We start from the raw sequence: 14,359 nt of genomic DNA, 5'->3' as shown, positions 1-14,359 counted from the left end.
CTGTCATAACTTTATGTCAAACTATTGCAGAGATTAGAAAATCTAATCACAAAGTTAGGTGTGGTGGTTTGTTGGGTTTTTTTTTATTCATTTTGCGAAAATTTACATTTAATTATATAAAGAATAAGAGTTCATATGTTAAAATTGTCATATTTCTGCAATAGATGATCAAAGACGTATTCTATAATTATTAGAAGATACTGTGAACAGTATTAAGATCAGTGTTTTTTATTTGAAAGAAATTAATCCAGAAAAGACCTCAGGAGATTTATTTGGGGGGGGGGGGGGGTGAATGAAATATAAATAGTGAAAATTTTCTTTGGGAATTCACTTTTAACCAAGGAAATATAGTTATTGTAAATATATCAAATTAGGAATAATGTGTATTTCCTGGTCATTTTAGTAAATGCAATAATTAATGATTAAATTTGATTTAGAATCTGTTGATTTTTTCGTGAGTTCGTCTTGCTTTTACTGATTGACTGTGTTTGTTTTCAGGTAACTGAGTTAGCCCCAGTTGGGTCTCTATTAGAATACCTCAGGAAGGAGCACACAGCTGTGCTGATATCCACCCTCTGTGAATATGCTATACAGATAGCCAATGGAATGAGCTTCTTAGAATCCAAGCACTTCATTCATAGAGATCTTGCTTGTCGAAATGTATTACTGGCGTCGCCACAGAGGGTATGATAAAATTCAGTTACAGTCAAACCTGTATATCATGGTCACCTGTGGGAACTCGTCAACACCTGTCAAATTGACCTTATAGAGAGGTGACTCTTAATTGAGCACATTCAGAAATTATCTAATTGTACATGCGTAATATAAACTCCAAATGTGGGTCATGTGACAAGTCGAATTGGCTGATGAAGGCAGGGTAAAATAGGGTGGTATGAAATTCAGTGACAGCTGACTGTGTTACACAGGTAACCGCTATATAGAGTCACATATCTAGGAAATTTTATTGGCATACTTAATTTAGAATTGATTTGTATGAACAAAAGTTTGAATTCAATAGATCCACAAAATTTCTTGACAGAGTAGCCAGATTAATGACAAAATAGCCAGATTAATGACGGAATAGTTAGATTAATGACAGAATGGTCAGATTATTGACAGAATAGTCAGATTAGTGACAGAATAGTCAGATTAGTGACAGAATAGTCAGATTAATGACAGAATAGCCAGATGGATGACAGAATAGTCAGATTATTGACAGAATAGTCAGATTAGTGACTGAATAGTCAGATTAATGACAGAATAGTCAGATTGATAACAGTATAGTCAGATTAATGACTGAATAGTCAGATTAATGACAGAATAGCCAGATGGATGACAGAATAGTCAGATTATTGACAGAATAGTCAGACTAATGACAGAATAGTTAGATTAATGACAGAATAGTCAGATTAATGACAGAATAGTCAGATTAATGATGGAATAGCTTGTGTCTTCATTTCTTCAGGTGAAGATAGGAGACTTTGGTTTGATGAGGGCATTGTCAAATCAGGAGGACCACTACACCATGTCAGAGCAGAAGAAAGTTCCCTTTGCTTGGTATGTGATAAAAGGATTTAAAATTATATCCACATATAGATGGTAGGTGATACAAGCATTTGATATGTTTTGATCTATATTATATAGGTGGTATGTGATACAAGCATTTAATATGTTCTGATCTATATAGGTGATATGTGATACAAGCATTTAATATGTTCTGATCTATATAGGTGGTATGTGATACAAGGATTTAGTATATTTTCATTCATCTATCAATGTAGAAGGATTTCTAGGTAAATTATACAGATTTCAGACAACACACACCATAAAGTATCATGTATTGTACGCACACGTGTAGAGTGCACATCCTCCACTTGGAAAAATATCCTGTAAAAAACCTTCGTCAGACGTATTTTGTGCATCTAAAATAAATGATGAAATAAGTGTGCAAATTTCTTAAATCAGAATCATCAACACCTTCTGTTTTAAGGTCATATCGGAAAGACCCATGATTCTAACTTCTAGATGCCAAACATTTAGCAAAGGAGCAATCACTACCTATGTTTACATCTTATGTTTTACATGACCATAGCACAAGCAGAGCTTGAGCTCACAACCTCCTGGTTACATAGCAAATGCTTTACCGCTAAACTACTATGACCAGTTGTAATTGAAAACGAAATTATGATGACAGTGATAGTAACATGAACGGAAGTTACGTACTTATTGCAGACGTTTACATGAATTATATTACTGATTACTTATTGCAGACGTTTACATGAATTATATTACTGATTGATTTCAAGAAATTAGTTAACACGGATTCAATAGTTAGAGAATACATGATAGATATATGATAATTATGAAAAAACAGACAGGATAAATTTCTCTTCATCTTGCTGACTGTACTTGCCTCCCTTTTGATTTACTGCTGAACTGTCATATGGATACTAGCTATAATTTAGTAGGTTTCAACGGGCCAACCACAAGTTTAGACAACGGTGGCAGACATTACAGTAAACAAGGAGAAAATATTTTTAAAAAAATTTAATTAGTTATTAAATAAGTGTTAATTTGTATGTGATTGCTATGTATTTAGCACACAACTAATATGATTAAACCTCTGACAATATTTACAGAAGTATCATGAAAACTATGACAATGTGAATGGTCACTTCTCACCTAAACTTAAATCTGAAAAAGGGAGGATTCTTTTGGTTCTATAAACTGAATGCAACTCCCACTTTCGGAGTTAGAATTTCTTTTTTAAAAAGCTGTGCACAACACATGATTCTTAAAGGTAAGGGAAATGATACAGGCTTTTCACTTGTGTGATGAGTCTTAATTTTGTTGTTTTAATATATTTACAACCACAAATTTAAATACTCCTTGAAAACAAGAACCGTGATTCACTAGAAAGAGAACAAAAAACCAAATCAAGATCCTTGGAAAAAATGTTTTTTCTCAGACCACGGAAATTGACCCCATGAATATGTGATTTCACAGTAATGTGAAATTTGAAGAATAAGATTATAATCAACATTCTGTATATTCAAAATCTCCCATGATCTGCATATTTTGTTCACGGATTTTAAATGTTGTAGGTGTGCACCCGAGAGCCTGAAAATTCGTAAATTTTCCCATGCTAGTGACGTCTGGATGTTTGGGGTGACATTATGGGAGATGTTTACGTATGCTGCAGAACCTTGGATGGGTTTCAATGGTTCTCAGGTATGTTTCCATCAATACACATCTCTGATTTTCAATACAGTAAAACTTCGTTACAACAAACATGTTTATAATGAATTCACATATATAGCGAAGTGAATTTCATTCCCTGTCTAAGTTTTTAACTCACCTGAGCTGAAAGCTCAAGTGAGCTTTTCTGATCGCCAGTTGTCCGTTGTCTGTCCGTTTTTCTGTAAACTTTTTACATTTTCAACTTCTTCTTCAGAACCACTGGGCCAATTATAACCAAACTTGGCCAGAAGGCATCCTTGTGTGCAGAGCTTTCAAGTTTGTTCAAATGAAGGGCCATGGCCTCTTCAAAGGGGAGACAATAGGGGATTAATTAAAGTTTTACGTACAAATATATAGGGAAAATCTTTAAAAATCCCCTTCTCAAGAACCACTGGGCTAGGAAAGTACAAGTGTACATGAAAGCTTCCTGACATAGTGCAGATTCAAGTTTGTTAAATCATGGCTCCTGGGGATAGGGTGGGGCCACAATAGGAGATCAAAGTTTTACCTACAAATATGTAGGGAAAATCTTTAAAAATACTCTTCTCGAGAACCACTGGGCTAGGAAAGTACTAATTTACATGAAAGCTTCCTGACATAGTGCAGATTCAAGTTTGTAAAATTCATGGTTCATGGGGTTAGGATGGGGCCACAATAGGGGATCAAAGTTTTACATACAAATAGATAGAGGAAATCTTTAAAAATCTCCTTCTCAAGAACCATTGGGCCAAAGAAGTTTACATGTACATGAAAGCTTCCTAACATAGTGCAGATTCAAGTTTGTTAAAATCATGGCCCCCGGGGGTAGGTTGTGGCCACTAATGGGTATCAAAGTTTTACATGCGAATGTATAGGGAAAATCTTTAAATACGGGCCAAGGTTACTCAGGTGAGCGATGTGACCCATGGGCCTCTTTTTAAACTTATTGAATATAACAAATTTTGTTTAAAATGAATCAAAATTGTTCATCTCCAGCACTTCGCTATAAAGGTGTTTTTATGTGTTTGATTTTGTTGGAAAGAAGTATTTTTGATTGCTTTTTTTCTTGAGGATATATATTAAAATTTTGTTAAGTTGATATTGCTTATATTGTAGATCTTACAGAAGATTGAGGAGGGTGAGAGGCTGCATAAGCCAGATCACTGTCCTATCGATACATACGCCCTGATGACGCAGTGCTGGGCTCTCAAACCACAGGACAGGCCCACCTTTCAGGCCCTTAAAGACTTTCTCTGTGAGGTAGGGACTTGTGGAAAAGAGTCAGATACATATACATGTGTGTCCTCTCTACATTTCTGAAATTTGCTTGTAACAATTAACCTAAATCTTATTTGTCATTCTAATGCATTGATTTTTCAACCATTTGTAGTCCTGGTGTTGGTAATGAAATTAAAAAGGGGGAGATAACTCATTAATCAGCTACGTACAGTATAAGGTTTTTTTTCGCGATAATCCAATTTTTGCTGTCTTTGCAAGCGTTTTTGAATCGCAAACAATTAAATTCGCATAAAAATTACATCAAGTGTGTACCATTTCTTACAAGATATGAATAACTCACTGAGTAGAAACTCACCATCTCAAGTGTAGTACTAATTATCTTAAACGGTGGCCAGGTGTTATCACTGTACACACACCTGTTAACTTGTGGAGTGATGACATACGTAACGGTCATGTCTGTTCTGTATAAAAGTTAAACTTTATAACTCTAAAATTCGACTTGGAAAATGCAAACAAAGAACTAACTGCGCACATAAAAAATAACAGTGTTTGGGGGTATTTTCGCAAAATTGGTGATATCCAAAAAATTAAAAATAACATTATATGGTATTATATATTCCATCATGATTTTGAAACTGGATTTCTTACAAAACCACTTATAATTTAGATCAATCAGTGTTGTTTTTCATAGTGTGTAAAAAAAAAAATGCTTTCAGACCCACATGCTTTTTCCACCCCAAATTACTTGTCACTCTAAGATACACTATTATTGAATGAATTCATTTCTTTATGCATCATAAGTATATGTATAGTCAAACTACTGTGATAATGGCTTGTGATAAATGTTGTATAAATCTGCTATTCGTAGATCAAGCCACAGGACATGAAAGTTATAACTGGATTTACAGAGGAGGGACATATAGGGATATCGGAGGGTGATATGGTGACCGTAATAGATGGAAGGTATGTATTGTGTGTGTGTATGTATTTATATCAACATATTCAGTCAGACATTAGGATCATAAAGCAACCCTGTTTGATAATAAGGATATCGGTAAACGTGCTTAATAACACAAAAAGTTTTACTAAGTGATACAGTTGTATGAGAACTCATATTGACTGATATCATCAACAATTAGAATTGTAAGCTATGTACAATGCAGTGATATTTTTCATTAGACAGCATTATATCATTAACAGTTGCTAGAGGGGTGTAAGGGAGCCTTTATCCATTTTAATGTTATTGTCCTGTGATTTAAACATTTCTATGTAGGCCTGATTGCTACTGGTGGAGGGGTCAGAACAAGACGACCTGTGAAGTCGGGACGTTCCCTCGACACTGCGTTGATCCTCAGCGTAAACTGGCAGGTCAGTCTCACAGTCAGAGGTTGTATAGCCTGCAGGGCCTCACAGTCAGGAGTTGTACAGTCTCATCTAGGGCTTTGGTTTTCTTCCTATGTGATTTTATGATAGAAGTTTTTTGCAGTCACTTTCACTGTGTCTTTACTCTTTAGGTATTGCACTGATTGATAGTGAGTGGTTGTAAAACTTTGACTTTCAGATTTTGTTGAAATTGATATAGTTTTAGGAGAGTTATCACACTTGGGTATTTGAAAATTTAACTTTTTTCACTATCCACAGATTATTTTGTTCCATTGCTGTGAAATGGTCAGGACATACATGTTCTGTCCAGTGGTAATTTTGCCATAAGTGGTTTCTGCACTATCATATAGAATAGGAGCTGAATATTTGAAATGTTATAAAACCAGAGAAAAAACTTAGTTTAACAGAGTTATTGCCCTTGGAGGTAGTTAAATAATTATGGATTTCAATTTCCACATTGAGAAATAGTACAGCACTGGTACATGGACTTAGTATAATTTTGAACGAGGGTGAGTCAATAAGTAACCAGTCAAACTTATTTCCGGTTGAGATCCACCTCTTCTTTTTCGATGTAATTGCCCTTTAGTGTGATGCACTTAGACCAACAGTGTTCAAGTGCTATCAGCCCAGAACTGAAAAAGTCCGGGTGCTTTCCATTAACCCACTCCTCAACTGCCGTCACGACTTCTTCTTCAGACTGGAAATGATGTCCACGGATATCCTTTTTCATGTTTGGAAAAGGAAGAAGTCGCTAGGAGCTAGGTCAGACGAATAGGCAGGATGTGGTATTAATTCATACCCGTTTCGCTTTATAGTATCCATTGCAACTTTGCAAATGTGGACTCTCGCATTGTCCTGTTGCAGCAAAACAGTTTACCTCAGCATTTTTCACGTATGGCAGTTCTCAGCTGGTCTAGCAAGTTTGCATAGTACATTCCACTTATTGTACTTCTCTTGGGTAAAAAGTTCAACATACTAATGCCTTTTGCACCCCAAAATACTATGACCATCACCTTGCCAGCAGATGGTTGCGTCTTGAACTTCTTTGGCCTTGGGGACCCAGGCCCTACCCACTGACGACTCTGAGCTTTATTCTCTAGCTCATAATAATGAACCCAAGTCTCATCTACAGTCACCAGATGCAAAATAAAATCATCTTTCGACCTCAAACGCTCCAACAAGGGGCTGCATACTGATGCTCTGGTTGCCATTTGCTCATCGCTAAGGAATTTGGGGACCCAATGGGCTGTTAGCTTGCACATACTTAAACGATCATGTAAGATTGTTGAAACGCTGCCATGTGAAATGTCTAATGCCTGCGCTATTTCTTCCACCTGAATTTGCCTATCGGAGTATACCAGATCCCGAACTTTCTTACACATTTCTTCGTCGGTGGCATCCAGTGGGCGTCCAGACATGGTTTCATCTTCTAAAGACGTTCTACCACGTTTGAATTCCCCTACCCAGAATTTAACCTGAGCATAAGATGGTGCAGAAGACCCATAAACATCGGCTAACTCGCTGTGTATTTCCTTGCCTGTTTTACCTTTTAAATACAAGTACTGAATTATAGCACAGTATTCAACTTTAGATGAAAAGCATGCCTTTGCATCACTAGCCATGTTTGCTATTCAATATCTTATTAAAAAATGACTCGATACGCATGCAATTTTGTACCCAGATATAAAACATGTATTCAAACAAGACATGAAAATCGTGACCGTCTCAGTCAATCGGAAATGGGATAAGCTTGTTACTTATTGACTTGCCCAAGTATTTATGGGAAGATTTAGATTTAGTGTGGAAAATGATGACATAGTACTCTGTCACTAAGGGGTCCATGTAAATGTATTAAAAATGAAGAAGGTGAATGTCAGTGCTCAGGAAAACAGGGCAATTTGATTTAATTATAGCTTTAATTTTTGATTTAATTATAGCTTTAATTTTGAAGATTTCTTGACAATTGTATTAGTACTTGCACATATATTTTTTGTGCTATATTTCATTGGCAGCTTGTTTTTTCGTAACTCATGGACTTTAGGTTATTTATGCAGTGCTTTATTCTACAGGAAATGACATCAGCACACCTCTGAAGAATAGTTTCATTCACACTGGTCATGGGGATCCCGGAGGGAAATCCTGGGGAGATCCGGCAGCCATTGATGAGTAAGCATCGCTTCAATCGGCTGTTTGCATTTACACGAGTACTGTATGTAAATTGTTTAAGATGGTTCGTCACTGAATTAGTAGTTGCATATGATATAATGACACTGTCATAAGATTTCAATGTATGAAATATTTTTAGCTCACCTGAGCTCAAAGCTCAAGTGAGCTTTTTTGATCACCTGTTGTCTGTCTGTTTGTCTGTAAACTTTTTACATTTTTTACTTCTTCTCCAGAACCACTGGGCCAATTTCAACCAAACTTGGCAAAAAGCATCCTTGGGTGAAGGGCTTTCAAGTTTGTTCAAATGCTTGGCCCTTTCAAAGGGGATATAAGCACAAAAATAGGGTGGGTTTATTTAAAAATCTTCTCAAGAACCATTGGATCAGAAGAGCTGAAATTTACGTGAAAACTTCCTGACATAGTGCAAATTCAAGTTTGTTAAAACCATGACCCCCAGGGGTAGGATGGGGTCACAATAGGGGATCAACGTTGTACATACAAATATATAGGGAAACTCTTTAAAAATCTTCTTCTCAAGAACCACTGGACCAGGAAAGTAAAAGCCTCCTGACATAATGCAGATCGTAAAAATCATGGCCCCTGGGGGTAGGTTGGGGCCACAATAGGGATAAAAGTTTTACATGTGAATATACGGAGAAAATCTTTGAATATTGGCCAAGTTGACTCAGGTGAGCAATGTGGCCCATGGGCCTCTCAGTTTACATCTTTTGTTATTGTTTCTCTGTCTTGAGAAATGCTATGGAGCTATCTGTTTACTTTTATTACATTTTAACTGATAGAGCTGCAATAGAAGTCAGCTGATTATAGTGACTTTTCAAAGAGAACACCGGGGGTAATTTCATCTTACTAATGTCTTACAGAGTGTATCTAAGGAACCCCATGGAACCCCCAGATCTACACAAACCTGACACAGTTTCTAAACACATTAGAAAGAGTGAGTTATTCCTATTTTGTCATTGAATGAAAACAAATGTATTTTGAGTGTTATTGTAAACTAATCTAGAGAGAAATCAGGTTTTCGAATTTACACAAAATCTGAGAGGATATTTAAGGCTACTTGGTAAAACAAAACTTTTTTTCAAAAATGATGAAAATGGATACTAAACTTATGGGTTTTTTTAAGTAAAATGAAAACTTTGTGTAGAGTTATGTAGGGAGGGGCAATATATCACAATTTTTATCATCATAAAAAATATACAAGTTCCTAATATTATAGGAATTTAATAGTTGTACTAATTACAGCCAGAATAAGCCAAAAAATATATTATCAACCAATGCATCCAATTTTTTATTTTTAGCAAGTGTCCGTAAAGGACACATCCGATGTTTCTAAACTTCTTTATTTTTTCAACAAAATTAATTCTTTTCATGCCTAAACCTACTGATCTTGTTTTCTATATATACGAGGGCGAGTCAATAAGTAACCAACCTATCCCATTTCCGATTGACCGAGACGGTCACAATTTTCATGCTTTGTTTCAATACATGTTTTATCAAGGACCCTGACTTTTTCAGTTCTGGGCTGATGGCATTTGAACACCGTTGGTCTAAGTTCATCACACTAGAGGGCAATCAAAAACATGATTATTGTAATTTTTATTTATTTTCGAAATGCACCTGTGACACTAAGTAGGCCTAGTTGTCAATGATGAAATGAATCATAATTTGTCTAATCCAAAAATAAATAATAATTACACTGTTTATTTGAAAGAAGAAGAAAAACAATGCCAATTACAGATGTTTAAAAGAATAAGATTACAAAATAGTGTTTAGACAGCGATCCACGTAAATATTATAATTTACTCGCAATTGCCGCTTTCATACTCGCTTTCCTCGCTACATTTTGGGTATTTACATCGCTATTCGTATGCACTAGTGGCTAAAACATATAACATTCGGGAAATTTGTCAACATCGAAATAAATTGTGTCCATGGTGAATAAATTAGACCACTAAAAGCTGAGTTTTTACTACTACTTAACACTATTTTCACTATCAGTTGATCGAAGAAGGTCGCATATGACGTCACTGTACCACATGACTACCTAACTAATTAACGAGACATTTTTGGAATGGAATCGGGGCTAATTTTTAAATCCGTATTGTGGCTAATAATTGCAATATTTCGACGAATGAACCATTAGCATTAATTGCTATAAGTATAAGAAAGAAAAATGCTTATAATTTTGTATACTTTGAAAACATGCGATGTGTCCTTTAAATACACATTTTGAACACATCAACAAATGTACACATGATTTGAATTTATTTTCAGACCAACTAACACAAAGTCTAAGTGCCAGACAGCAATTTAGTTACTCCAAGTTTGTCAATGAAGTTGACCATGACCTCCCAGAGAGGAAATACCCATCAACCTTGCCAAAGTCCATTACAGATGTAGGGGCTAACCGAAAGCCCCAAACAAATGACAAATCATCAAGTGTTGCTCAAAGTGATGAGAATCTTCTCATTGACTTCGGTGATGGATCAGAACTTTCTACAGCTCTAAAAAAGACAGTGCCAAATACCTTGAGCTTGTTTGACAGTCTGACCTTGACTGATAATTGTGAGCAGCTGGATAGGCCATTGATTCAGGATGTGGACACGCCAATTGACCCATTTGACACAAAATTCTCTCTGAGGTCGAATTACAATGTGAAGCCATCACCAGTCACTCCCCAGACTGCGACAACGCCCGGGGAGAAACACAAGCCAGATCATGTGACTGCTCCATTCTCGTTACCCGAGAAGACTCACCCGTTGCATCATGGTCAGGTGTCCGAGTCCTTTGAAAACAAGAGACATCAGATAGAGGAAAAACTAGGCAATAATCCGCTTCATCAGTTTAGAACCAATGAACTAAATGTAGGAACTTATTTGTCAGGAAGTCAGATTCATGTGGTGAACAATGCACCTGTAGAGGACAAAAAACTGTATTCTAAAGTCAATAATAAGACAACTGATAAAGCATTCGATTGGTTGAATGATGCAATGAGTGATTTTGGTGTGTCAAAAAATAAGACCTACAGCAATGTGGCAGGGCCGCCATTGTATGATGAGGTTCCCAATGAAGAGGAATGTAGTACAGCTGATGAGAAGTTACAGAGGATACACAACTCTCTCAACAACTGTAGTAGAAGTAGTAGGCCATTGTATGATGAAGTGCCAGATGAGGTGGAGACAGGTGATGTTAAAAGTTTCTTTCCTCCCTCAGTCTGCACACTTCCATCGTCCACCAAATCTAATGCTAATCCATTCTATGCTCCACCTAGTGCTGTGTCAGACGACGAATGGGACTCTTTCGATTCGGACTTTGATGACGAGGAAGAAGAAGTGGGAGCAGTTGTGGGAGCCACAGCCCGCCTCATGAAATCTGACCACCTAGAAAAACCCCCTCCATTACCCCCACGAGATTATCTTTCAAACAGTTTAGACTCTAGAAGAGATGCTTTGAAAAAGAGAAATGAAAAAGCGAGAATTTTCCCTGTTCTTCAAGATGGTAAACAAATGAGCTCAACCCATTATTTTTTGATCCCACCAAAAGGATGTGATAACAATCATACAAACACTGCTGCTGTGCGGCCGTTCTCTGTGGATGGGAACCAGCTAGACCACAGGAAACAGAGACCACACACCGTGTCTGAGTATCAGAATGTGTCAGATGTGGAGTATGCCAACAACAAGTGTTTAGGTAAATCTCAGTTGGAGAATGGTGACAGACTGTCCTGGTCTGGAATGACCGGGCTGAAATCCGTCGGGAGGTTATCCAATGATTTAGGCAAATCCAAACCCAATAATAGAACTGTACCACGGTCAGTCCCAAACTCGGCTAAATCAGTGGAACCCAATTTCCTGTCCTCATCTCCCAGGGACAAAGTGTTGCTGGTCCAGAAGAACGTGTTGGGAGTGACTGATGAAGAATGCCATGCAGCATTATGTCAGACATCGTGGGATGAAAGAGAGGCCATGAAATACTTAAAAACAGAACAGCTCTTCCGACTAGGATTGACGACGCGAGAAAACTGTGAACAGCTTTTGGAAGCGCTGAACTGGAACCTGGAGTTGGCCAGTTCAGTGCTGTTGGACGAGTTCCGTAGTCAGGGGAAGTCCGTGGAGTCCACGGTGTAACTTGTACCACATTCACTCCTCATGCAGTATATTCTTACCACATTCAGACAGATTATTTATTGCCGTTCGTGTTAGTCATTATTCATTAGACCAAACTATTTTACATTTGATATTCAAGTCATGTTTTTAAAAGAATCACATTGAAATGATATTGTAAAATACACAATTACCCGGTAGTCAGATTAATTTTTCAGGGTTATTTTATTATATGGTACAGATGCATATTTTCCTAGTATATTACTATTGTGGAGAAAAGAAAAATTAAGTTTATTTTTCATTATCTATTAATTGTCACTTTCATTTAAGCAGATGGAACATTTCATGGTTATATCATATAGACATGTTTTGTCATTAGATATTATTGTTGGTATTTTCAAAGTAGATTGTGGTCAACATTTATAAGTAAATCCCAATCAGCAATACTGATAAAAACAGGACTTCTATCTAAAAACAGCCCAAACTCAACTGTCGTATCATGGCTTACGTCTGAACACTAAACTAACAGTGGGTCTCTCGAGATTCTCTCCTCTTGTTTGAACTCTTAGGCTACCAGCGTGTCATCTCTTTAGTGTCGGAGGAGGTGTGGTCCAATTTGTAACTACATGTATGTCGTGGTAGAATCATTACCAAAGACAAATGAACTAATAGGAATGGCCAGTAAAGTATTAAATTTACACAAGAGCAAAAATATAATCAAGAATTGATCGTTAAATAGACATGAGCGTGTATGCCATCCGTCAGAAACTGTATTCACCCTATATAATGCCCTACATCAGGAAGTCCCCCAAGGAACTGAATATAAGCACCCTAATTTTGTTTAACCCACAAGAATGCAAACTATTTCAGATCAGTGTAATATCTTTTTTTTGTATTTTGTATATTACAAAATGATAAAGATTATTTACTACATTCAGTGATGTTGCAGTACATAATGACAAAGACTTGGCCAGTTACTGTAGACCAGTTTATATATTTTAGGTTTTTATATATTTATTTTTAATTTCGTGGGAGTGTAAACTAACAATATTTCCTTTTTGTGTCAGTCATGTAAAATTAATCATTCACAAAATATTCTCTGTTAGTGTAAAAATTAACTACTTGTGAAAGGTTTCTTGCATAAATGAAATCTCACAAAAACTTTCCGACAATATTTTATAATAAGAAACTAAGCTTTTCAGGGTCCAAGTTCTCAATTGCATAAGTTATTATCCCATCACAATTCATTGTGAGAGGGGATATAAAATGGGGCTGTTTGTGTGTTGGTGAGTATAAATGTGTTTGTGTGTAACAGCGAGATTGTAGACACTCTTTTTCTCAATTGATATGATATTTTACATGTAGCTTTGTTATCAAGAGATGACGAACTCTAATGATTTTGAGGTCAAGGTCACGACTGAACTTCTTAGAAAAAGGTTGTAGATCCTCTAAAGGCCACATTTCTTCTCGATTGAATGTAGCTTCGTTATTAAGAGAGGAAGAAAACTTATGATATTGGGGTCAAAAGGTCAAGGTCACTATGGGTCGTCATATAAAAATTTTCATTTACTGATTACCTTTGAACTCTTGTCATTTTGTTGAGTATCTCTTTAGGTTCATTATCTTCCACTATAGTGATGAAATTAATCTGACACTGAATTTTGAATTTCTTATACCATAGACTTACACTACATAACCAATGTGACACGTTTTATCTGACTTCTGTCATTTTGCCCATTATCATGGTACTCTCACAGTGAATGAGTGTCTCCTCGTGCTGTCTGTTCCCTGGCTTTAACATGTGTAATTATCATCCATTCACACACATCTAGATTCCTATGACGAAAGGCACACAGATATTTTGTACTGTGTGGACTATTGAAGTACAAGTTACTGATATTAAGAATTTTGACATGCTGTCTAAGCAATAACAGAATCTTCTCTGCTGCCAGTTTTTTTTTTTTTTATTGACTACAAATACACCTACATGTAACAATGCTAGGAAGCAGCATGTATGTGTATTGTTGTATACTACAAATTAAATAAATAAAATGGAAAAATTGAAACTCAGTGACTGTGTTTGTGTGTTCTTCATTCTCTGTCAGGTAGATGATTGCATGATGCAAACTTCACATCAACAGATCAAGAACAGCAGGAATTCTAATAAGTCAAAATGGCCTATAGTCCATGTCTTTGTCATTTTTGTGCAGGATTTATAACATTCATAT

At 36.3% G+C, this 14,359-nt stretch overlaps 1 protein-coding gene across 4 annotated transcripts in view; it reads left to right on the top strand.

Moving 5' to 3' along the window:
- Nucleotides 1-14,202, top strand: part of LOC125656420 (activated CDC42 kinase 1-like) — a 33,624-nt gene extending 19,422 nt beyond the window's left edge. For all 4 annotated transcript variants that reach the window (XM_048887033.2, XM_056148662.1, XM_048887027.2 and 1 more), the window contains 9 exons: nt 499-684; nt 1,466-1,557; nt 3,105-3,231; nt 4,336-4,479; nt 5,327-5,421; nt 5,732-5,826; nt 7,911-8,007; nt 8,889-8,962; nt 10,303-14,202. In XM_048887033.2, coding sequence (XP_048742990.2) covers nt 499-684; nt 1,466-1,557; nt 3,105-3,231; nt 4,336-4,479; nt 5,327-5,421; nt 5,732-5,826; nt 7,911-8,007; nt 8,889-8,962; nt 10,303-12,155 — 2,763 coding nt within the window. In that variant the 3' untranslated portion in view covers nt 12,156-14,202. The remainder of the gene's footprint in view (nt 1-498; nt 685-1,465; nt 1,558-3,104; nt 3,232-4,335; nt 4,480-5,326; nt 5,422-5,731; nt 5,827-7,910; nt 8,008-8,888; nt 8,963-10,302) is intronic.
- Nucleotides 14,203-14,359: the final 157 nt, after the last annotated feature.

This window comes from Ostrea edulis, chromosome 1, assembly GCF_947568905.1.
Source record: "Ostrea edulis chromosome 1, xbOstEdul1.1, whole genome shotgun sequence".
In the NCBI taxonomy this organism is placed as follows: Eukaryota; Metazoa; Mollusca; class Bivalvia; order Ostreida; family Ostreidae; genus Ostrea; species Ostrea edulis.
This window is presented reverse-complemented; position numbering and strand designations above follow the sequence as displayed.